At 41.5% G+C, this 25,499-nt stretch overlaps 2 protein-coding genes across 6 annotated transcripts in view; one reads left to right on the top strand and one right to left on the bottom strand.

The window, feature by feature from the left end:
* TSC1 (TSC complex subunit 1) overlaps positions 1-10,009 on the top strand; it is an 83,107-nt gene extending 73,098 nt beyond the window's left edge. For all 3 annotated transcript variants that reach the window (XM_033960235.1, XM_033960236.1, XM_033960234.1), the window contains one exon: positions 6,809-10,009. In XM_033960235.1, coding sequence (XP_033816126.1) covers positions 6,809-7,262 — 454 coding nt within the window. In that variant the 3' untranslated portion in view covers positions 7,263-10,009. The remainder of the gene's footprint in view (positions 1-6,808) is intronic.
* SPACA9 (sperm acrosome associated 9) overlaps positions 7,743-25,499 on the bottom strand; it is a 40,279-nt gene continuing 22,522 nt past the window's right edge. Inside the window, exons 2-5 of one of the 3 annotated variants that reach the window (XM_033960239.1) lie at positions 22,905-23,063; positions 13,866-14,068; positions 11,869-12,010; positions 7,743-10,534 (exon numbers count right to left, since the gene is read on the bottom strand). In XM_033960239.1, coding sequence (XP_033816130.1) covers positions 10,532-10,534; positions 11,869-12,010; positions 13,866-14,068; positions 22,905-23,051 — 495 coding nt within the window. In that variant the 5' untranslated portion in view covers positions 23,052-23,063 and the 3' untranslated portion in view covers positions 7,743-10,531. Of the gene's footprint in view, positions 10,535-11,014; positions 12,011-13,865; positions 14,069-22,904; positions 23,067-25,499 lie in introns of those variants that run through there. The other 2 variants (XM_033960238.1, XM_033960237.1) reach the window with 2 other exon arrangements.

The following is a 25,499-nucleotide window of genomic DNA, read 5'->3' as shown; positions in this document are numbered from 1 at the left end:
GCAAGGACACTGTAAAAGAGGGCTCAGGACTGGGTGGGAAATTTTTGAAGAAGGACCTAAGGACAAATTGCTGGAGTCTAGGACACAAATGAAATTGACTAACAGAAAACAACGGAATCCAGAGGGACAACCAAAAATGAGGAAACATGCTGAGGACGATACAGACTCACCACAGGAGGAGAATGACCGAGACGAGGCTTGGGGACTGGCAACTCACGAGGCGGTCGCCAGGAGCGCTAAACCACGAGGAAAGCCAGCAGGAAAGGCGAACAACCGGGACTTACATTGCCTATATACTAAAGCTAGGAGCCTAAGGGCTAAAATGGGAGAGCTAAAAGTCTTAGCCAACAAAAAGGGCCTAGACATAATTGGAGTCACAGAAACGTGGTGGACAGATGACAATAAATGGGATGTGGCCTTACCAGGGTTCAAACTCTACAGGAGAGATAGGTCACACAAAAAGGGTGGAGGAATAGCGCTATATATAAAGGATTCCATACCTTCAACCAGGATGGAAACAACAGCAAGGGTGGATGACTTGGAATCACTATGGGTTAATCTACCCGGAGGATCTGGAGCAGACATAAAATTGGGTCTGTACTATCGCCCACCGGGTCAAACGGAAGAAATCGACCAGGATCTGGAGGCTGAACTAGGGCAGGTATGCAAAAGTGGAAGAGTGGTGGTGATGGGGGACTTCAACTACCCGGGAATAGACTGGAATATAGGGCACTCAAACTGCATGAGGGAGACCAAATTCCTGGAGGTCACGAGGGACTGTTTCATGGAACAGCTGGTCACGGAACCAACACGGGGAGATGCCACTCTTGACCTAATCTTCACCAGACTAGGGGGACCCGCTAAGGAGGTGGCAGTACTAGTCCCACTAGGAAACGGCGACCACAACACGATCCAGTACAGGCTAGAAATTGGATCATCAAAGGTGAAAAGAACTACAACGACAGCACTGAACTTCAAAAAAGGGAATTATGATGCCATGAGAAAAATGGTGGGAAAGAAACTCAAGGATACCGCAAGAAAGATGGAGTCCGTAGAAAAAGCCTGGACCTTACTCAAGGTCACGGTGCACGAAGCACAAAACCTGTGCGTCTCCCAAGTTCAGGAAAGGGTGCAAAAAAAAATAGAACGAAAAACCCAGTGTGGATAACAAATGCAGTGAAAAAGGCAATAAGTGACAAGAAGGCATCATTCAAAAAATGGAAAAAGGACCAATCAGAGGGCAACCGAAAGGAGCACAAAAAACATCAAAAGGAGTGTCACCGAGTGGTTAGGGAAGCAAAAAGAGAATATGAAGAGAGACTGGCAGGGGAAGCAACAAACTTTAAATCATTCTTCAGGTACGGTTTTGGGTTTCAAAAAAGGATTGGACGAATTCCTGAGGGGTAAGGGAATCTAGGGGTACAATTAGAGGGTTACTATACAAGACAAAATGCTCTTGAGTAATAGATCACTACAGGTCATTGACCTGGGGGGCCGCCGCGGGAGCGGACTGCTGGGCATGATGGACCTATGGTCTGACTCGGCAGAGGCCATGCTTATGTGCTTATATGTACGTCAAGGGGAAGCAACCAGCAAGGGAAGAAGTGGGACCCTTGTATGATGGAGACAGAAAGGGAGTGGTAAAAGAGGAAAAGGAGATAGCTGACAGGTTAAATGAGTTCTTCACGTCAGTTTTCACGAAGGAGGACATAACCAACATTCCGGAACCCAATGAGATCGTAAAAGGAGACCAGGATGAAAATCTGGTCCAACTAGAGGTGAGCAAGGCGGATGTCCTCAGGCAGATAGACAGGCTAAAGAGCGACAAATCGCCAGGTCCGGACAGCATCCACCCAAGGGTACTCAAGGAACTAAGGAATGAAATAGCTGAGCCACTTCGGCAAATATGCAACCTATCCTTAAAAACTGGAGAGATTCCGGAAGACTGGAAAATAGCAAATGTCACGCCCATCTTCAATAAAGGCTCAAGGGGAGACCCAGGAAACTACAGGCCGGTGAGCTTAACCTCGGTCCCGGGAAAGATGATGGAAGCACTGATTATAGACAGCATCTGGGAACACATCAAAAACACTGGGCAGCTAAAGCCGAGCCAGCATGGCTTCTACAAGGGCAGGTCATGCCTCACAAACTTACTATACTTCTTTGAGGGGGTAAACAGCCAGGTGGATAAAGGGGAATCTATAGACATCATTTACCTTGAGTTCCAAAAAGCCTTCGACAAGGTACCACACGAAAGACTGCTAAGGAAGCTATGGAACCACGGGGTACAAGGGGAGGTCCACCGATGGATCAGAAACTGGCTGGCGGACAGGAAACAAAGGGTTGGAATAAAGAGCCATTACTCAGACTGGCAATAGGTCACGAGCGGAGTTCCGCAGGGGTCGGTGCTGGGACCGCTCCTGTTCAATATATTTATTAACGACCTGGAGGCAGGAACAAAATGTGAGGTTATTAAATTTGCGGATGACACCAAACTATACAGCAGGGTTGAAAACATGGAGGACTGCGAAGATCTCCAAAAGGATCTGACAGCGCTGCAGGAGTGGGCCAAAAAGTGGCAAATGAGCTTCAACATAGGGAAATGCAAGGTCATGCATGTAGGGAAAAAGAACCCGATGTTCACTTACAAAATGGGGGGATCACCGCTAGGGGTGAGTAACCTTGAAAGAGACCTGGGAGTGATGGTAGACACATCATTGAAGGCGTCAGCGCAGTGCGCCACAGCCTCAAGGAAGGCGAACAAAATGTTGGGAATCATTAAGAAGGGTATCATGACCAGGACGAAGGAAGTCATCCTGCCACTGTATCGTGCAATGGTGCGCCCGCACCTGGAGTACTGTGTCCAGTACTGGTCGCCGTACCTAAAGAAGGACATGGCGGTACTTGAGAGAGTCCAGAGAAGAGCGACTAAACTAATAAAGGGTATGGAGGACCTCTCATATACTGATAGACTGAAAAAGCTGGGGCTTTTTTCCCTGGAAAAGCGGAGACCTAGAGGAAACATGATAGAAACCTTCAAGATCATGAAGGGCATAGAAAGAGTAGACAGGGACAGATTTTTCAAATTATGGGGAACCACAAGCACAAGGGGGCACTCAGAGAAATTGAAAGGGGGAAGGTTTAGAACAAACACCAGGAAGTTCTTTTTCACCCAGAGGGTGGTGGATACATGGAACGCGCTACCAGAGGACGTGATAAGCAGGAGCATGCTACAAGGCTTCAAAGAAGGTTTGGATAGGTACCTGGAAGACAAAGGGATTGAAGGGTACAGATAGGAGTAGAGATAGGTTATAGGGATAGGATTAGAGGATTAGAAGCAGTTACAAAATTAGACAGGGACACTGTTCAGGCAATTAGGCCTGATGGGCCACCGCGGGAGCGGACCGCTGGGCAAGATGGACCTCTGGTCTGCCTCATCGGAGGCAACTTCTTATGTTCTTATGATGCATATGGGAAAGAGGAACCTGAACTATAGCTATGTGATGCGGCGCAATGTGTGGCGGCTGAGGAAAGACTAAGTTAGGGCTCTTCTGCTTGGAAAAGAGACAGCTGAGGGGAGATGATTGAAGTCTACAAAATCCTGAGTGGAGTAGCATAGGTACAAGTGGATCGGATTTTTTTTTTTTTCCCATGCCATCAAAAATTACAAAGACTAGGGGACATTCGGTGAAGTTACAGGGAAATACTTTTAAAACCAATAGAAGGAAATATTTTTTCATTCAGAGAAAAGTTAAACTCTGGTACACATTGCCAGAGGTTGTGGTAAGAGTGGATAGCGTAGCTGGTTTTTAGAAAGGTTTGAACAATTTCCTGGAAGAAAAGTCCATAGTCTGTTATTGAGACACATGAGGGAAGCCACTGCTTGCCCTGGATCAGTAGTATGGAATGTTATTACTCTTTGGTTTTGGCCAGGTACTAGTGATCTGGATTGGCAAACATAAGAATGGGCTTCTGGGCTTGATTGACCATTGGTCTGACCCAGTAAGGCTAGTCTTATGTTTTGGTGCTAAGAAAGCAAATAGAATTATTAGGACAGGAATGGAAAACAAAGATGAAAATGTTTTATAAAGCACTTGTATCATTCAGTGGTACGGCTTCACCTTGAATATTTCCAAAAAGATATAGTGGAATTAAAGATACAAAGAAAGGTGACACATGATAAAAGGGATGGTATGACTTTCCTATGAGGAAAGGCTATAGCGCTACGGCTCTTCATCTTGGAGAAGACGGTTCAGGTGTGATGATAGAAAATGAGTGGAGTGGAAAGGTTAGATGTGAATCGCTTGTTCACTCTTTACAAAAATACTAGGACTAGGGGACATGCGATGAAGCTACTAAGTAGTAGATTTAAAACAAACAAGAGAAAATATTTCTTCACACAATGTGTAATTGAACTTGAATTCATTGCCAGAGAATGTGGTTAAATCGGTTAGCTTAGTGGGTTAAAAAAAAAAAAAAGTTTGGATAATTTTCTAAAAGAGAAGTCCATAGTTCAAGGAAATCCACTGATTATTCCTAGGATAAGCAGCATAGAATCTGTTTTGCTACTTGGATCTAACTAGGTGCTTGGGACCTGGGTTGTCCACTGTTGGAAACAGGATACTGGGCTTGATGGATCTCTGGTCTGTCCCAGTATGATAATTCTTATGTTCATAGTGGTGTTAGGCACTGTAAAGCATGATTCTGGTGCCTATTTTTATTTGGGCGCTGATAGGAGCTTTAACCTCGATTTTTGCCATTTCTAATGGCGTTTTTCAATTAACTTAGATGCTGGATTTAGAATTCCCCCTAAGTGCCTATGACTACTTATCAAATCACTTACATGTTCTTGTTCTTCATAAATTTACACTCGGATCTAGTTGGTTCAATTCATTAGAAATTAAGTACCAAATTTTTATGATTCCTAATGGATTGAACCAAGAATTTGATCCGAGTGTGTATTTATGAAGTACAAAGATGTATGGAACTTGAACATGTCATTTGATTTGATAATTAGTCACAAGGATTTATTTATTTAAAAAAAAATTATATACCGTTTAAACAAACGGTTTACAAATCGTGTTTTACATAATTCAGTAAAACAAATAAAACTAAACATTAGCATATAATCATCAGAAAATCGCATAAAGTGCCCTTCAAAAGAACAGTCACAAAGATCAGTTCCTTAAATTAATGCATTAACAAATAACTGTGTTTAGTTTTCTGAAATTACCCTTGTCATACCATTTACATAATTGACCGACAAGCGTTCCATACTTTGACCCCCACACAGCAAAAGGCCATTTTACTGGTCTCAGCATATTTTGGATTAGCATTTGTTTTTAGTGATTTGGTGGCCAATTTTAAAATACAAATTTAAATTATGTCCAGAAGACCATTTTCAGAAGAGAAAAAAGAGAAACCTAATCAGATGTATGATTTTATTTATCACACTAATACTAACAAGAGGTTCAAGGCAACTTTACAGCAAAATGAGCCTAATATACTAATAATGGGAAATTACAAAAATTCTAATAGTAGTTATCATTAAAATCAATGAAACTTTATTGAAATACTCAGTTTTTTTCAGTTTCTTACAAAAACTGAAGTAGCTCAGTTCCATCCTAATATTTAAAGGTAAACTCCCAAATAAGTATTGCAAAATAAGTAAACTAAACCTTAAGTTTATATACCGCATCCTCTCCACGGAAGTGGAGCTCGGCATGGTGTATGTATATATGTATGTGTGTATGCATGTATTACGTATTAGCTTATGGACGAAAACATATATAGTTTGAGAAAACATATATAGTTTGAGATTTATATATTATATAAATCTTAATTTTCTCAAACTATGTTTTCGTCCATAAGCTAATTTGAGGTTTTATAAGCTAAGCGTATAATATAACTCCAAGAACCCTGGAGGTTTGTTTTGAAGGACATTCCAGAAGTTAGTGTAATGGTTGAAGGAACAATAGAAACTAAATTACGAAGCCAGAACACTTTGGTTTTGTTGGGCTATCACTAATAAGTTAAATACTAAGTAGAAATTTTTATCCATATACTCAAATTCTGGTATGTGTCATTCCAATTAGAACAGGAAATCCAGAACTACCAGTAGAAACTACATGAAAAGGATCAAGTTTTTAAAGTGTTAAGTTTTTATGTTGATTATGGTAGGAACAGCCTTGACTCTCTACTTTTTGAAGACCTGTTTCATTCCTAACTTGGTGTGTGATGAGTAGCCCAGTTCATAGTCTGGGCCAGGTTACTATCAGGCTGGCTCCAAATGCTCCATTGGCCTTAAACAAAAAAAAAAAAGTGCTTGTAGGAGGGGAAGGAATAGAACTGAAGGCTTAAATATTTCCTGTTCAGCTGATAAAATTCTTCAGTTGAATGTACCAGCATCAGGAATAACTGTCAAATATTTAACTTAAATCTTATTATGGAAGATAGAGATCTGTTTTATTTTTAACTGAAGGATAAACTTCTCATGTTTGGAACCAGTATATCTGTGTATGAACTTAGGGGGGTCTTTTACTAAGGTCTTTTACTAAATATTAGTGCATGCTAAATGCTAACACGCCCACTATATTCTATACTCATTATAGTCTTAATTGTTCAGCATTTAAATACTGTGTTTTGGTTCATTCTGTTAAACATGGCAAACAGCATAAGGATCTGGTACATCTAATCCCTGAGTAAAGGGACATCAGTGATTTTGTTCTAATAAATGCTACTGAAAGGATATGTGAGGTGTTTTTCTTTTTTTTTTTTTTTTAACTGTTTTTTAATGATTCTTCTCTAGGATGGACTCCACCACTGCATTAGTTTCTACTTTTTCATCAGGACATGGTGAAGAGCCTTATGGTAGAAATGGAGGAAATAACACTTGTGGCAGTGGGAGCAATGGTAACGAATTAACCACCCCTGAAAGGCTTCCTAGCCATTGCCAGGAAGTATCTGTACCCGAGCCTTCCAGCAGAGTCCCTTTGACTGTAGGCTCTTACCCAAACTCTAACAGCTTCCTAGGGATGAGGGCCCGAGAGTTGTTCCGTAATAAGAGTGAGAGCCAGTGTGATGAGACTCTACCTATCCATAGCCTTTTCCAGACTTCAAAAGCTGAACTATGCAAAGAAGTGAGTAGTGAGACCAAAATTGCTCCTGGCCTGGACACATCCATCTTGCCCGAGTCTCATCAGGACCCAAGAGCTGGGCAACTGCATATCATGGACTATAACGAAACAACACAGCAAAATTAAAAAAGAACCTGTCGGTGTTGAGTATTTTTTTTCCCCACTATCCTTGGAGTGGATGCAATGAGAACCTCAAAGCTGCAGTTTGAATAAGTGAGTTGATCACACTCTAGAAGTCTTCAAACTTGAATTTCAGTTAGAGCTATTCATAGCAACTGGAAAACTTGTTGGTTGGTTCTGCATACTCACCTCTTTCTCTACTTCCCCCTTTATAAATGGGACACACTTGTAAAAGGTGTTTGGGGTGGATCCTCTTTGCTTCACTGTTGGAATGTATGCAACCTCCTAATGTTGGACATCATATTTCTTCATATTTCCTTTTCCTCTTGGCTGAAATGCTCAGGGTTCCAGTTGCTCATGTTCAGGTGGTGAGTACTTGGGCTTTGCAACCATTCACTATACTAGTCTGTATCTAGTGTATTTTTCATGTTTTCTAGTCTTCATTAGATGTAAACTCCTATATCACCTCCCCTTTTTTTGGTGAAATAAGACAAAATGTTTTAATCACATATGCTTGTTTTTATACCACTAATCCTTGGATAGCTGTGAATAATGGAGTCTAGCAGGGTGGAGATCAGAAGTGATGTTACTGGATTGCTGTCGTCTATAGTATTAACTGTTTCCAAATTTTTAAAAAAATGCATTTCATGTTCCCTTCTCATTAAGTTTCTATGCTGAGTTGGCATTGATGTAACCTGAGTGACAGTTTGGGAATCAGCTGTGATCTAAGGATTTAGAAATTGCTTTTTGGGGGAGAGGGAGTATATATCCATAAGATAGAGTAGGTATTGATTTCAGTAATGGTCCAGGGCCTAAAGTTACCTGCCCACCTTAGTATGAGCTGTACAGTTTTTAATTCAACATAGAACTGGCTGCTTGAACATTATTGTAATTTTATTTTAATGCTGACAAGCTCAAATAACAACTTGGTGTTTGTTGAGAGGGGAAGATGGCAAATGCCCTGGGGTGGGGTTTGTGGGTTTTTTTGTTGTTGGCACCCTTTTTGAACTTAAGATCTGTACCACAGTTTAAAATTTCTCTCTAACCAGAATAGCACAGTTGAGAAGGACTTTAGTGCCTCTGCCCCTCCACCAACCACTTTTTTTTTTTTCTTCCAATTACAGCATAATCTTCTAACACCAGTATTCTAAGCTTGATGTGGAATACTGCCAGGGTTTTAATTTGACCTGCACAGCAAGTTTGCATAAGTTAATTACTTGACTATTGCAGTACCATGTGGTAAAAGTGACCTTAGAACCTAAAAGCACTTTATTTTTGTCCTAGATCTAAAACTTTTTGTATTTGGGGAGTTTGAGATGTATTGTTTGCCAGAAGTTTTATTATGCCTATATCTCACTGTCCGTCTTAGCTTGGCTCAGCAGGACAAAAAGCAGTCCCCCAAAAGGAACTATTTCAGGTGTCCTATAAACAAAGCACCAGGTCTTTTTTAGCTAGACCCTGGAGAAACTGAACTTGTCAGATTAGTACTAGATGCCGTTTACAAGAAGTCTTTGTATGGGTCCTGCTTCTGTTGTACAGTGACTTGGTGAAAAGGCAGGGGCTGGGAGTACAAAAGTTCATGAGAACAAGTTTGAAACTGGACCTGAAAGTCATTTTCTTATAGGAAGGATTGGTACACTGGCTAATACTTGCCTATTGCACACATTTTTGCTCTTTCACCATATTGCTTGCAGTCATGAGCTTGGGCCTCATTTAAAATATACTAATTTGACACCTGAACCCTGGGTTGAGGATAATAGTCTATAGAATAGAGGAACAAGAATATTTTCTAAAGTACTTTTCAGTCCCCGCCTCCCCCTGAGTATACAAAAGCAATTGACTGCTTCTAGCAGAGCAAGAAAGACTTTTAGGTACTCAATGCATTTTGTTGTAAGCTCTTACTTTTCATCTAGCCAGTAGCCATCTCCCAAGTTCTGATGTTAGTAGAGGCTGCACCCCCCAACCCCGTGCACACTCGGACTTTACAGATGCCCCTTGCTGGACAGCTGTAGTCTTCCTCCTCCTGTTTTCAGTACTAGAATGAATTAGGAACTCAATTAAGAGACTGAGGCAAACATGTCCATTCAAACTTCTGCATATGAAGGTCAAATTATAGGCTGCTTACAAAATGATCATGCACATAATTTTTTTTTCTGGGGTTAAAAGGGTTTTCGAATCAGGTGCACTCTTAACTATTTTGTCTCCTTGTGAAAATGATCGGTACTAGCTTTATTGCTCATGTTTGCCAAGTCCCTAGTTGACTGCCCTTGATCCTTATCACTGAATGCCTCCTAGATGTGTTTTGAATTTGCAATACGAGAGAAGGAAGGCACTTAGCTGTATGGGGCTAGGAATAGTATTTAATGAACCACAAGGAATAAAGTGGAACAAGTTTCTGCAGTGTGATAACTTTAAACTGAAATTATGATGTGGATTGCTCAGTCATTGGCTACTTGACAGTCCCATCTGTAATGAGGAAAAGAATGCGTTTGTATTTTTTTCCTTTTGAGTGGATTACTTTTTTTTTTTTTTTCTTTTTCCCCTGAGTATAAACTGTTCTTGCCTTGCTGTTTTTAAGCATGTTAAAAAAAAATTAAAAAAAAAATTAAAACACAAGGCCAGGTGTAAAGGTACAATTGAAGCAAAATTGAACCAAATACTATGGTTTCAGTTGTCCATGTTAGAATGTTGTGAAATGGAAGCATTGGGCTTGTGTAACTGTGAACAAATAAAGTGATATCATTTTGCACTGGTTTGGGTGTGATGTGTCACCTTTTTGCAAAGAGTGAGCACACTGCTCTAGGTATACCTGCAGATGCCCCCCCCCCCCCCCATCAACACCTGACTGGTAAAGTGATGCCTGGGATTACTAAATAATGCATTTCCTCTCTTCTAACACAAGTCTGGTTAAAGTTCTATTGCAGTACCCAAAATTGCTTGGAGCAAAAATCTAATTTAAAACAGACTGCTGAGAATTTTTTTTTTATTGCACTACAGCCCTTTAAAGGGGAGCTAAAAGGGGTGAAGGCAGTTGTCTAGCTGAGGAAATGATGTTGCCTCTTACTTTTGCACTTTTCCTTTTCTGGAGGATCTTCATCGTTTTATGGAGACGGAAGAAACCGACACTACATGTCCAGTGGATGCGAATTGTGGCAAGGTGCTGCAGTGCTTCTGAGAAACTGTCACAGGCATAATGTGCATCCTCTATGAAATGAAGCAGTTATCCAAAGGGAGCCACTACTCTTAGGACAGAGCTGGTGCTGGTCATTTCATGACTACTGTAAGGGAGTGGGAACAGTTAATGCACAGAGAGTGATTGCACTAACATTTTACAAGGAACTGGAGTTCAGGCTTAGAATATAGAAAAAAAAAATCCCTGACTCTCAGCTCCTTGCCTTTTAATAAGTAAGCCACTATGATTGGAGGCTGGGTTTCATACAGTTTGCATTATCAAATTCATGATTGTCTACAAAGTAAATAAAATTATACACTAAAACTATGCCACCTGCTTCTTGCACTGTTACCTCTTGATACTTCCCAGTGACACTTCAGCAAGCTTAATGCAATAGACACTGGAAAAAGGAAATAAAGTGGAATCTGAAGCACAGTAAAAAATTTTAAAAAAATTCTTCTTGGTACTGTTCCAATTTGCATTTAAGCATAATTGCAGCAAATTGTGAAACTGAACAGATTCCAGAATTCAACTTGATAAAATGTGAAAGCAATCATTTACAGTAGTTACAGTAATAGCACTAAAGTGTTTGGAATTGATTGTACCTGCTTTTCTTTTTTTTTTTTTTTTTCAGTATTAAAACAAAATAATGCCCCTTTTTCCTTTTTATAAATAGGAAAAAGGAGTTTTACTGCAAGTAGAATTTAAACCAGTCAAATCCTTTCTATTGAACTTCAGGACGCTGATTTTTTTTTTTTTTTTTTGTCTTTTATACAGCATTCTGTTTTAAAGGGTTGCGATAGTATAATGCTCTGATTCTAGTTGATTACCTAGCTCTTTCTATGTTATACAGAAACAATGGCCCATAGCAAAGCAGTAAAGAATAAGCTACCTTTGTTACATTACATTACATTACGGATTTCTATTCCGCCTATACCTTGCAGTTCAAGGCGGATTACAAAAGATTTGACTGGACATTTTCCAGTGTAATGTACAGTGTAATGTACAGTTTCTTGTCTCTGAAGCAAAAGAGGCAGAGTGTGCCAGTTATGGTTGGCTCAGGCACAAGTAGAAATAGCACAGGCCATGAATAATTACCAAAGCTAAAGAAGTGTGTGAGGAAGTTGGAATTTTGGAAGCTAGCTGCACAATCCTGGTATAAAACATGACAGGTTAATCTTTGTGCTTCTCTTTCCAGTGAGCTTTACTCCTGGTTGTACCCTATGGAATTCCTCACATCCACTTATTGTATGGCCCAGCATGTTTCCAAGGAGGGTTCAATAGCCCTGTCATGACCTCTCTTGTTTTCCTGTTTAGGGAGTTGGGTGCAGTTGTTTTCATACTAATCAAAGTTTGAACGCCAACAGAATGGGTGGGGAGCTGGGATCCTCTGGCCCCATTCTGCTTAACTCCAGGCATTTTGCATTTCATGGTTTTTACCAGAAATTTGTGCCGTGGCTTTTGTATTTGGGCTGCACCATCCTTGATGAAATCCATGGCAATAGGAATAACGCTCACTATGCCTCCGTAATAGCGTTTGGCCTCATCGCAGCTCAAGCGATTCACTACATCATGGGGGTATCTGCAGTGTTTGAGGATGGAGATAAAATAAAACAAAAGCAGATTAATAAGTATTTAACTTTGAACATTCCCATGTCAAATCACACCACTTGAGTGCTGCATTAAATTAGTCTAGCACCCCTTGCACTTTCATCTGTGACTACAGTACTATGGAATTTGATTCAATGTTCATAGCCCTTAAGCTAAATCCCAGGTATTGATCTAATTGAATAGATCAGGAAATGGTGGTGTAGATAGTATAGAAAAAAAAATTCCATCTTTTATAATAGATAAGTGAAAACTGAGAAGGAATATTTTAGTACATCTGCCCTAATGATGTAGGCAATTTAAACTTACTGCTACTATTTTCAGTAAAGACAAGGGTCCATCCTGTGCTTTCCATATAATCTGAAACTGATCTTAAGGCCACTTCTGGTCTGATAATGCTTTCAGTGCACTTTTCCTATGTCTTAGGGCAGGGGTGCCCAACGCGTCGATCGCAATCGACCAGTAGCTCAGGAAGGCAACGCGAGTCGATCGCGGAGCCCATCCCGGGCTCTGTGATAGACTCGTGTTGCCGTCCTGATCTACGGGCCGATCAGCCTTCCTCTCCAGTGTTCTCCCTAGGGCCTTTTAGCTGGGCGGTCCGCCCAGCTGTCATCTGCCGCTGCTGAACATTTAAAGAACCCCCAAAAAACCGGCTTGGAGATTTCAGCCCGTAGCAACTTATGCTCCGGGCTCTAACGTGTGCGTGCCGGCTTCTCTTCTTCTCTTCCCTCCGAAACCGGAAGTTATGTCCGGGGGGGGGGAGAAGGGAAGCCGGCACGCACATGTTGAGAGCCCTGAAGCAAGCGTTCGCTACGGGCTAATGCGGGAGACAGGTTAGTGAAGCATTTGTTCTTCTTCCTACCGGGTCCTGCCTACTTTCTGTTTCCGCGAAGGCAGGACCCGGCAGCATTTCCCCCAATAGGTTGATCACGATCTTGGGCTGATCAGCCTTCCTCTTCCCGATGGCAGAACGGACGTCGGGGAGAGGAATGCTGGTTGGCCGAAGCAGGGAGAGCTTGGGGCCTGTTATTGGTGGCGTTTGGGTCCTGGTCCCCGATGGTAATGGCAGTGGCAGTGGCTTGGGGGAGGGCAGGGAGAAAGAAAGAAAAAGGGCAGGCAGGGAGACAGAAGGAAAGAAGAGAAACAGAAAAAAATGAAAGGGAGGCAGAGAGAAAGAAAGGGCAGGGAAGAGGAAGGAAAAGTTGGGGGAAGGAATGAGGTCTGGAGGAGAGGAAGCATACAGGCTAAAAGAAGGGAAGAAAGATTGTATGCACAGTCAGAAGAAGAAAGTGCAACCAGAGACTCATGAAATCACCAGACAAGGTAGGGAAAATGATTTTATTTTAAATTTAGTGATCAAAATGTGTCTGAATTTATATCTGCTGTCTATATTTTACACTAAGGTCCCCTTTTACTAAACCGCAATAGAGGTTTTTAGCGCAGGGAGCCTATGAGTGTCGAGAGCAGTGCTGGGCATTCAGTGCAGCTCCCTGCGCTAAAAACTGCTATCGTGGTTTAGTAAAAAGGGAGGGGGGTATATTTGTCTATTTTTGTATGGTTGTTACTGAGGTGATAGTGCATAGAGTCATCTGCTTTGACCTCTTTGAAAAACCCTGGAATAGGAATGATGATTAACATTTTCTATGCGTACAGTGTGCTTTGTGTTTTTTTTTAATTTTATTGTTGGTAGATCATTTTGACTTGGTCATTTAAAAAGTAGCTCGCAAGCCCAAAAAGTGTGGGCACCCCTGTCTTAGGGTCTTAGGGAGCTGTAGCCCTATTACCTGTGATATTTCTTCCCTCGCCTGCCCAGGAGTTAGCTGACTTACTTGGCCCGAACAGTAGTGAGATCAGTAGTGGGGGTCAAGAGGGTTTTGCATTTGGAGATGGGACCCCCTTGCTTGCCAATTTCAGGGTGCTTGCATTCCAATCTCGTACAGAACTTGTTGAGGTCTGAACAGGTATCCAAGAACATGGTAAGGATGCGTTTGTCTGTCAAGTTATAGCAATTGTTTTCCAGATAGTGCTGCACCTTTAAGCAAAGCATTTAAAATATTCACTTATCTGTAAGCATTATTATCTTTCATTCAGAGCTTCCTTAACTTCTCCTCCCCCCCCCCAAAAAAAAAAAGAGAAACTAAAACCTCCACAAGCAGTGTGTAGAATTACAACTGCAAATTTAAATGGTCTGCAGTAAAGAGGGATCCTAGTGACTAGTATTTTAGAGGATTTATGCCCCAGGTTTCAAGCTAGTTTTATGCCATTGATGATTGACTCTGTTGGGTGGGCAGACTTCAAATCAAATAAGCAGCCTAGTGGTAGAGCTGATGCCTCAGCACCTTGAGGTTGTGGAATTGATCCCAGCGAAGCTCCTTGTGACCCTGGGCAAATCGCTTAATTCTCTATTGCCCCAGGTACAAAATAAATAATATATGTAAACCACTTTGTATGTGTAACCACAAAAAGGTATGTTTATTGGTATTTATAGACCACTATTTGATACATCATAGTGGTTTACATAGTACTAAACAAAAAAAAAGAACTCTTAACTCCCATACTCTTTCCTCATTTCCTTATTTTGTATCTCTGGGTCTTGTGTTCCAAAACCAGGTATGAAAAATAAGTGCAGGGCTCTCTTAAATAAATTCTGCAGTTGTCCACCAGTGCCTCCCTGCTTCCTTTGTGAATGATTTTTGATATATATATATATATATATTTTTTTTTTTAATTTAGCAAATGCAAGAAAGGTATTCACTCATAGGACTAATAATTACACAAAAATCATATGCCCATATACTAAGGAGCTAATTTTCAAAACATCCTCCCCCCCCCCCCCAAAAAAAAATGGCATAAACCGGCCCTTGGACATCTTACTAGTTAAACGCCCAAGTGGGCATTTTTGAAACTGAGTTTCTAGATGTCTTTTCTAGTCGTCTCCAGTGTGTTTAAATCTTAAGGGGATGTGTTAGAGGCATGTTTTGAGTGGAATTAGGATTTGGATGATTTACAGTAATAATAAATCTTCTTGAACAACTCCAAGCTTTGAAATTAATAAGCATTTTCATGTAATTTTTTTTAATAACTCTATTCCTGAACACTCGGGTACTCAATCCCATCTTGTGAGATGTCTTGTAGGAAGCTTCATTTGCATAGTTTTGCTCCTTCTCTTACTCTGGACTGCCCTCCAACTTCCAATTGTCTTCTACAAGTGAGACAACAGGAGCTAGTCTTTTCTGCTTGTTTTTCTCCTTCACTATTTTTTTCATGCTGCAGAGGATCCCCTTGTGGGACAGCTATGGCTGCAGGAGATAGCAGACTTTAAAGGGCAGAGAGTCTGCTTCCAGGGGGTTGGCTGCTTTGCAGTGCACCCACCTGGACAGCCTGCATTCTCAGTTTGGGGCTCTGGGTCTGTTCTCTTGTGAGCATTGCTTAGCCCAAGTTTGTCTGCTTAGTGCAGTGGTCTCAAACTCGTGGCCCGGGGGCCACATGCGGCCCGCCAGTACTATTTTGAGGCCCTTTGTATGTTTATCATAATCACAAAAGTAAAATAAAACCATTTCTTGATCATATGTCTCTTTAGCTATAAATGACAATATTATTATTAAGACTTAGCCAAAAGGAAAGATTTATAAACTATAAAGAGTTTGACCTCATGCAAAATTGTCATTTCTTTAATAAGACATTAACTTTTTTTTTTCTGAGGCCCTCCAAGTACCTACAAATCCAAAATGTGGCCCTGCAAAGGGTTTGAGTTTGAGACCACTGGCTTAGTGGGTTCGAGCGCATGCTGCATGGTTCCATGGCAGTTAAACCATGACCAGAGCTGACTGCATTCCTCCACCTTTTAGCATGCGTGTTCCGGGAGGGATGGAAGTCTACAGCTGGTGTGTTGGGCCTAGAGGCAGTCGAAAGAAACGAGCAGTTCAGGCTTCAGGCTGCTTGAGGCAGAGGGATCACCCTGTAAGCTTTTGCAGCTCCCAGCACACAGCATGGCACAGTAATAGACTGACAGCATAAGAGATTAATTTGGCGGGGAGTGTCTCGAACATCATGTTTTGGGAGGTTTGGTGGGTAGTCCTGGGTTCCCCCTCCTGAAAAATCCTAAAATCACCAGGTTTGGATTTTAGTTTTCCTTTCCTGGGCCATTTTTGATGCTAAAATCACTCCAATGGAGGCCATCTTGGATCTCTTGATTTAAGTTAAAATAATTTTATATGCCTCAAAACTCATTGTTTTAGATCAAAAATGGTTGGGGTGGACTCGGAAGGATGCCCTGGATTCATGCCCCATTTGTGGCAGATGGCTATCAGAAGAGCATCTATGTTCCACTTGCTGCATAGCACACGAGGGTGGTAGCATCTGCTTTGGTCCCCCCCCTCCCTACCACAGTGCCCATTTCATCAGAGATTCATCAAAGTCCAAGGTTGTGCCGGGGAACAGGACAAGTACATCCCCAGTGAAGCACAGCTGTGATCATCGCCTAAATCTCCAAAAGCTCAGAACAGGGTCCTGAGGAGACCTCTGCTCCTCGGAGGCAAGGATTTCTCCCAGAGTTTAATAATGATTCAAGCTTATTTGGTTAACAAAGATTCAATGAATCCTCCCAGTCTTGTGGCTCTGTTAACTCTAGGGGCTGCTTCCCTAAAGTGCATGGGTCCCTAGCAACAGAGCCATGTCCACCTGCAGATGATCCAGATGCTATTTTATGCCTTTACTTTCTCTGGCAGGTACTTCCACAGGGGGGTGGGGGGATGATGCTATAGTAACAGATCTGGTACATGCTCCAGATCTGACCCCACTGTTCAGACTGTTCAAACCTTCAGTGCTGATGGGGATAATCTCGGAATCCCTTCATGAGTTGAAATTGGAGACTCCCAGACCTCGGTAGCACAGTGTCCCTTTATGAGTAGCATGAAGCTGCAGTCTTCTGTTTTTCTGACCATCCTGACATCACAAAGATGCTCACTGATCACTGGGAGGTGCCAGAAGGTCCTCTGTATGTGGCAAAGGTTGTGTCTAAGCTCAATCCAATGGTGGATGCTTTTTGTTTCCCCAAGGGTGGATTCTCTGGTAGTGCAGGTTATTAAGCACATTTCTCTTGCCAGTGAAGGTGGTGTGTTGAATGCCCAGGACAACAGAATCGATTGTATGCTTAATTCTGCACCCTCTGGTTTGAGAGCCGACACAGCAGCATCCTTGATGAGGATCTTTCATTTTTTATCTCTGGAGCAAATTACTTGCTAGACCTGTTTAGAGTAGTAAGCAAGCCGTCTGCTTATCTCTGCCTGCTGGATGCTATGGATCAGACCACAATGTGTTTTTCTTCACTTCAGGTCTCAAGAGGAAACTGCAAGATTTACAATTGTCAGCAATTTCAGCTTATCATAATATAGTAGACTAGTCTTTTAAGCCCATTCATTACATGAATGGGTGCTAGAATAGTTCCTTCCTTCCTTCCTTCCATCCATCCATCCAATGCAGACACCACGGCCTCCTAAGTGTGCATGCGTGCTTAGGGTTTTATTATAGAGGGTGGGGAAACCACTAATCTCAGGCCTCCTTTATAGGATCCTCCTCCAGCATGGGATTTCAATAGAGTCTTAGATCAGCTAGTGGAGCCCCCTTTTGAACCTCTGGGAACTACCATGCTAACATTCTTTACATGGAAAATAGCCTTCCTGAGTTAGGGAGCTTCAAGCGTTAGTAACTTATTATCCTTGTATCCAATTCTTTTCCAGCTAGGTTCAGTTGCAGACCAGCCCAAAATTCCTTCCAAAAATTGTGACAGATTTTCATCTCAACCAAAGTATAGTATTGCTATCATTTTTTCCTCCTCCACATTCCTCTCCAGTAGAAGAATGCCTCCAAACATTAGACTACTTTTCTACCTTAAGAAAACATCAGACTTTGTCAAACGAATTGGCTTTTCATATCCTTCAATCCAGTCAACTGAGGGCAACCAGCCTCTAAAAGAGCCATATATTTGTGGATTGCCTGCTATATTGATTTCTGTTATACCAGAGATTGGTACAAAGGTACTATCGCCTCCTTTTTCCTACTTGCCATTCCTCTCCTTATGCACCCAAGAATCCTCCTGGCTTTGACCATCGCATTTTCTACCTGTTTTGCCATCTTAAGGTCATCAGACAGAATCACCTCCAAGTTCCAGTCTTACATAGTAACATAGAAAATGACGGCAGATAAAGACACACAAATTGTCCATCCACTCTGCCCAACTATACCCTCTCTAAATTACTGATTTAATTTAAATTTGTCCTTTTTCCTAGATATTTCTGGACTAGAAACCCAGAGCTCTGCCCGGTACTGTGCTTAGGTTCTATCTACTGAAGTCTCCATAAAAGTTCATACATAGAAACATAGAAAAAAGCGGCAGAAAAGGGCTATAGCCCACCAAGTCTGCCCATTCCAAATATCCCCCCCCTGAGTTTACTCCCTTAAAGATCCCACGTGAGTATCCCATTTTCTTGGAGAGAGCGAGACCAGAAGGCTTTGAGCATGCGCAAATGCTCAAAGCCTAGTCCAGCCTGGCGCAGGAAGAAGGAGGATCTCTACTGCACCACACCGCCCAGCCCAAACCAACGAGGGAGGATCTTCGGGCACTGGCACATCCTGTGAATTGGTGCTGGTGCCGGTGCCCAATCGGGTAAGAGATGTTTTGCGGTGCTGGGGGGGATGTAGGATCGTGGGAGAGGGGGGGTGACGCGAGCGTGGGGGGAGGATGCCGGTTCGGATTGAAAAAAAAAAGTTGTAAAACGCGGGTAAACGAGCGAGGGGGAGGATGCCGGTTCAGAGTAGGCGGGAGGAGGTTTCAGCATGCGCAGTATACGCGTGTGCGCACTATATTAAATTTTTTTTACATAAATTTGTGTTCCCCGCGCGCTATACCCGTGTGCGCGTTTTATACGGGTGCGCGGTATATGGGTGAAAATACGGTACTATGCGCCTGTAAGGTACATCCAGTTACAAGCTAAGCTTTTGAATTTGCATAAGCTGAAAGGCTTTTAAAGTCCTTATTAGTAGCCCCATGAAAAAATTTTTTTCTTTTTAAATTTTTATTCAATTTCATAATAAAACAAGTGTATCATATAAAGCTATACCATTTCATAAAATACACACTTGATAGTCCTTCATGCATCACTGTAAATACAACATATCATTCTATAGTCATGTACTATAATATTTGAAAAAGTATGTAATACATATGTATAACATTATTATTAAAATTGTAAATCCACCCATCCCCTCCCCTTAAAAAATTGCATACAAATACAACAAAATATATTGCTAAATTCATATATATTATGAGATGAATGAAATAATATCCACCCACATCCCCTCTTAGCAAATAACTTATTATGGGAAAATTGTATCATTCATTACAGAAGTCTGTTAATGGTCCCCAGATCTTCTGAAACTTACCAAAATAACCTCTCTGTGTTGCAAATGTACGCTCCATTTTATATATATATGACATACAGAATTCCACCAGAAATTGTAATTTAACCTGTCATAATTTTTCCAATTGTATGTTATTTGTTGAACTGCTACTCCAGTCAATATAAATAAAAGTTTGTTATTAATTGAAGAAATTTGACTCTTTGCTCTCATTGCTGTGCCGAATAAAATAATATCATAAGTCAAGGCTACTGGATTATCCAACATCCTATTTATCTGAGGCCAAATTGATTTCCAAAATAATAATAATAAAATTACAGTGACTTAGATTACTTAAAATTAATGAGTACACCAACTGAAAACTTTAGTAGCAGTTTGTAGCTTTGTGAGGTGTTCTGTAACTGAGTGCCTGGTAAGAGTCTATTCTATAAGGAACATAGGTGCCTACTTTTATGGCAGTGTCTTGCAAACTAACTTTTTTTTAAAGTTCTGACACTAAATGGAGCAAATGTTTTTCACGGCATATTATAATTGAAATTATACTTCTGTAAATGCTTGTGCTGCTCTCTGTTCCCTTCTGATATCGCATCCTGGTCCCATGACAGGAAGTGATGTCAGAAGTAAGCCGAGGCTGGCGCAAGCAGCACGTGGAAGACGCTGCTCATGCTGGCAAACATTTACAGAGGGATGCCGGGATGTGGGGGGTTGGAGAGGTGCAGGTAGTGACAGGAGAGTAGAAGGAAGATGTAGGACTAGCATACTCCTTGACTTCAGGACCCAGAAGTCCTCTTGGTTGAGGTTGGGCTGAGGGTTGAGTTGTTTGTAAGTCCCTTGAGGAAGGCGGTTTACACTGCTGAAACTGGGACCTTAGTTTTGAGTACTCCATTTTACAAAAACAAACCAACCCTGTAGGGTTTTCTACACTCAAGAAAATTTCCACTTCTTTTATTTTTATTTTTTTTGTTCATATACATGATGTACATGTTCTAGCATATATTTATTTTATAAATTTCTTATGAAGGATATTTTAAAAACAAATTCTAGAATCTCTCACGGCCCACCACTGTGCGAGACGCTGCTTTATAGAATACTATGGTAGATATACACAGCTGCATTTAGGTGTAAGCAATTAGGCTAGCCATATTGCTGGTGTAAGCACATGTCTTAAGTGCTGCTGATACATGTAGTAACTTATAGTAAGTTACATATGTGAGTCCTGCCCATGTGTGCACCTGTCCGTCCAATATGCACTATAGGCATTTATTTACAAAATAGCATGTGTACATATTCTAATAATTTATGGGTTATTGGTTCATAAATGTTAGTGTTTATCCCCTATGAGGCTAATGTACTAAACCTGCTGCTCTATTCCCAGATGCTACTTTGTATGCTAAAACAGAATAATGCATGCTAAATGGAACTTTTTTACTTTTAAGGTAAAACTATTTGCATACTTTTTTTTTTTTTTTTTTAAATCCAATCAATGAATTGCTCACCTTTTTTTTCCAAGTATGAGTTCAAGCTCATGTAAGTTTATTTCCCTGTCTGAGTCTGCTTACTATATATGTCGTAGTACCCTGAGCACTGGAAAGTGAAGCAACTTGCTCCAAGTTATAAGAGGATGGACTATGAGCCCTACTACTCAGCGCCTTACTCCACTCCAGTTAGTGAATACAATGTAAATTTATTTAACACAGCTCAACCAAGAATGTAGTGTATTTAAAAGTAATAATAATAAAAAGCTCCTAAACAAGTTTGCTCTTCTACTTTTTGGTTAAAACAACCAAAAGTTTTTTGCTACCAGCCCTGGTGTCATAGCGGTTGTGGTATCAAAATAGTGTGTAACGTCCAGGACACTTGCACTCTGTAAAAAAAATTCAGTCTGCTGTCCTCCTGTGGCAAAAAGGTGACATTGCAGCATAGCAGGACTAGTCCAACCATTAGGTAGACTAGCCATCTGCCCATGGTAGCACAGTATGAGGAGAGGTATTGGCACAGCAGTTGTCACTGGCTGAGTCAGTACAGGTTCTCCAGCACAGGTGTGGCTTAGGCCTGCTACAGACTATCACCTCAGTAATGGGCATTTTGGAGGGGGCAGGATCCAACAGACCTTCAGTATTTATTTTAATTTATAGTCAGCATATCCTACAATTCGATGTGGATTCTATGGGAATGTGTGAATACCCAAGGTCCTATATGCTGATAATAGTTTAGAGCAGCAACAGCCAGGGTTAGAGCAGATATTGGACACCTAGGGCATGGTGAGATATCGGACATGGGGGGAGGGGGAGAAGGCAGGGGAGATATTAGTTATGTGCAACTTCTTTAAATTAGTCTCTTTATTTTCTTAGTCCTGCTACTGTCTTATCTATACAATCCATCTTTGCATGTACCAGAAGCTGTCTATTAAATTGTTTTATTGCATATTGTGTTGACATTGTAATGTAGCATACTATGCCATACTTTGTATTATTTGAATATTTTTACTGCTGTAATTATCTATTGCTTATGCTTGACTTATTCCTGACCTGGGGTTACCTTGTTGCATGTTTCAAAAAAACAAGGGGATATTCCAGCAGGAGATTGGACCTCTGATTTGATATAATGACTAATAATTATATGAGAGAGCACAGTTGGAGAGATTTTATTATTTTGATTTTATTTTTTTTTCTTTTCACTGTTGCTTTGATTGAATACCCCCACACACTACAAGGTGCAAGGATGTTTCACACTTAGTTTACCCTTCTGGGTTATTATGGAGCTTACAACTCGGAACAGATTCTTCCTGTGCATGAGTTGTGAATACTGAGAACTTTTATTCACGTGTGTGTGTGTGTGTGTGTATATATATGTATATATATATATATATATATATATATATATTTTAAAAAAAATTTTAGATTTGTGAAGCTTAATTTAAGAGTGGTATTTTCATACACAATATCTCCCAGTGAGCTCACTTTTGAAAGAATACATTTTTCATACTTGGTACCTTGTTGCAAGCAGGGACTTGTAGTGCTGATTTCTCCATTGCATTGCCTAAGCAAGACTTCAAGTCCTAGCATGCATTGGGGTAAATCCAGGACTGGTCCAACCCTATCCTGCCATTGTTGATCCAGTTGATAACTTCAGTTTATAGATAAGAACATAAGAAGTTGCCTCCGCTGAGGCAGACCAGAGGTCCATCTCGCCCAGCGGTCCGCTCCCGCGGCGGCCCATCAGGCCTATTGCCTGAGCAGTGGTCCCTGCCTATTTCTATAACTTACCTCTTACTCCTATCCCTATAACCTACCTCTACTCCTATCTGTACCCCTCAATCCCTTTGTCCTCTAGGAACCTATCCAAACCTTCTTTGAAGCCCTGTAACGTGCTCCTGCCTATCACAGCCTCCGGAAGCACATTCCATGTATCCACCACCCTTGGAAGGCCCTGCCCTGTAGAAAGCTTTGTACCTGGTTGATGTTTTTCACTGAATTGATCTTGTCATGAGCATTCTCCCGAGCATTATCCAAGGCTCTGATGAATATGAACTGCTGCTGCTTGAAGATTTTGCATTGATCCTCTAGGGTCTTCATCGTTTGTGGTGGTGCCTCGCCCATCTTTCCTTAGTTCTGCTTGATGAGAATAAAGCAGTCGGATTAGACAAAAAAATTAGTTCTAAATATAGAAAAAATGATCCCAATATTTCAAAGATTCTGTTAAGAAACTAATTTCTAACATGCGCTCAAAGAAATGTAGCCCTGCCAAAGACACAAAGTCCATATAGCACAGGAGTCTCAAAGTCCCTCCTTGAGGGCCGCAATCCAGTCGGGTTTTCAGGATTTCCCCCAATGAATATGCATGAGATCTATGTGCATGCACTGCTTTCAATGCATATTCATTAGGGAAATCCTGAAAACCCGACTGGATTGCGGCCCTCAAGGAGGGACTTTGAGATCCCTGATATAGCAAGACCCGACACGCAATCATTGCATATGTGACATAGTGAAAAAAGTAATAGTAAAAAGGCTGTTCACATTGTCAGTCTAGACGCGATGAACTAGCGAAGGTTTGTTGTGTCAGTTCAGCGACCAGGGCAAGTGTATTGACAGGTACTGTCCCCATATGCCTCAAAGGAGTTTAAGATCTGACATATTTCTTTTAAAGGGCTAGTTAATGTTTTTCTTTCACAGTTATTATGATGGTATTTTTGAATTGGACTTGCCATCTCATCTTGCATTGAAAGCAGCAATCAATATTACATTTTGGGTTCCTTGAGAAAGATAATTGAAACATGGTCCGCATCGGAAACCCCCCCCCCCCTCCAGGATTCTCCAACTAAGTTGAATTAATTAGTCTTAAGAGAATAGGAATTGCACCTTTTTGTGAACATCTTTATATTATTACTTTTTTCACTCACATATGCAATGATTTGTGGGTCTTGCTCTATGGACTTTGTGTCTTTGGCAGGGCTACACATCTTTGAGCACGTGTTACAATTTAATTAGTTACTTAAGAATCTTTGAAATATCGAGATCATTTTTCTATATTTAGAATGTTTTCTGTTGATCTCTACTGTATTATTTGTTCCTCTACTATTTTTAGACTTTAAAAAAAATTAGTACCTGGTTTTGAAAAAATGATCGGCCTGTTTTATTGAAAGGTGGGCAATTGTGTATAGGGAAAATAAGGATAAAAATAGACTGTGTATATAGAACTGAATGTCTACTTCCCAGTGGCTAGGCTGTGCATCATTTCATCCTGCCTCACAGGTGCATCAGACACAGCAACTGTCTTTTTTTTTTTTTTTCTCTCTTCTTCTTCTTATTTAGCAAAGAACTGTTATGTGCATAGGGATCCTAACAATAGGTAGGAAAACAATTTGTAGGAAAATCCTACCAATTGTCACCCTAACTATTACAGGAACCTCTTCATGCCCCCACCCCTCCCCCAAAGGGTTTTTTGTACATCCCGTGTAGGCTTACTGCATTGGAACGGGAGGCCCTCCTGCAATATGTACCTCTTCTTGTCCCCCTTCCATGGGTATTTTGTACCTCTCTGCATAGGTCTACTCCTTCCTCCTCTTTCTTGCCGGCTCTAAGGTCCTCATAGAAATCCTAACTGATGTCAGTGGGAATGCTTCTGGGTCAGTTGCTGCCTGCCGATTTCTGAACAACTGTGCAAGAGGAGGAAGAAAAGGAGTAGGCCTACATATTTCTGCCAAGAGCATAAGCTACTATTTCTTCTGGTGGACGGCCATGGTCATCCCATGCCACCCAGCTTCTGTTACTTGTGGGAGGGGGGTGGGTCAAGGATCAGTTTCCTATTTCCGACAATAGGTAGATGTAATAGGTAGGACAACAATTGATAGGATCTTCCTACTAGTGCTGCCCAATTCACTTCGGGTGAATCGATTCAAATCGATTTAAAAACAAAAATAATCAGCCTCCTGATTCGGTGACTGACCCTCCCCCCTCAAGCAGGAGCGGCAGCGCTGCCTCTTTCTGGCTGGCCAGCTGCTCCTGCTTTAAAGGGCGAGTGGGGAGGGTCAGTCTGGAAATGCTAGTGTCTGGCTTCCTCCCCTGGCCTCCTTCGCATCCATTTACTTAATTCCAGCAACGGAGCTGCCTGCAGAGAGGATCGACGGTGCTAGTGATCTTTGCAAGTTGTCATCGGCTGCCGGAGCTGTTTCCTCTGCCGCAATCCTGCCTCTGGTGTAAGAGGAGGGGCGGGACCGCAGCAGAGGGAAGACAGTTCCAAAGGCCTATGGAAACCTGCAAAGATCGCTAGTACAGGTGATCCTTGCTGCAGGCTGCTCCGCTGCTGGAATTAGGTAAATAGATGTGCGGGAGGTCAAGGGGGTGCAGGCCTTCATGGGGCCCTAGTGTAGAAGTACATAAAGGGAGGGAAGGAGGTTCAAAGAGATGTGCATATTCTAGACTTTGGGGGGAAGAAATAATGGGTCTAAAAACAGAGGAGAGGGAGAGAGAGATTGTGGACAATGAGACTTAGGGAGGGAAGGAACAGAAAGTGAGAAAAGTTAGACAAGGGATGGTGTGGAGGGGGGA

The sequence above is a fragment of the Geotrypetes seraphini genome, chromosome 10, assembly GCF_902459505.1.
Source record: "Geotrypetes seraphini chromosome 10, aGeoSer1.1, whole genome shotgun sequence".
NCBI lineage: Eukaryota > Metazoa > Chordata > Amphibia > Gymnophiona > Dermophiidae > Geotrypetes > Geotrypetes seraphini.
This window is presented reverse-complemented; position numbering and strand designations above follow the sequence as displayed.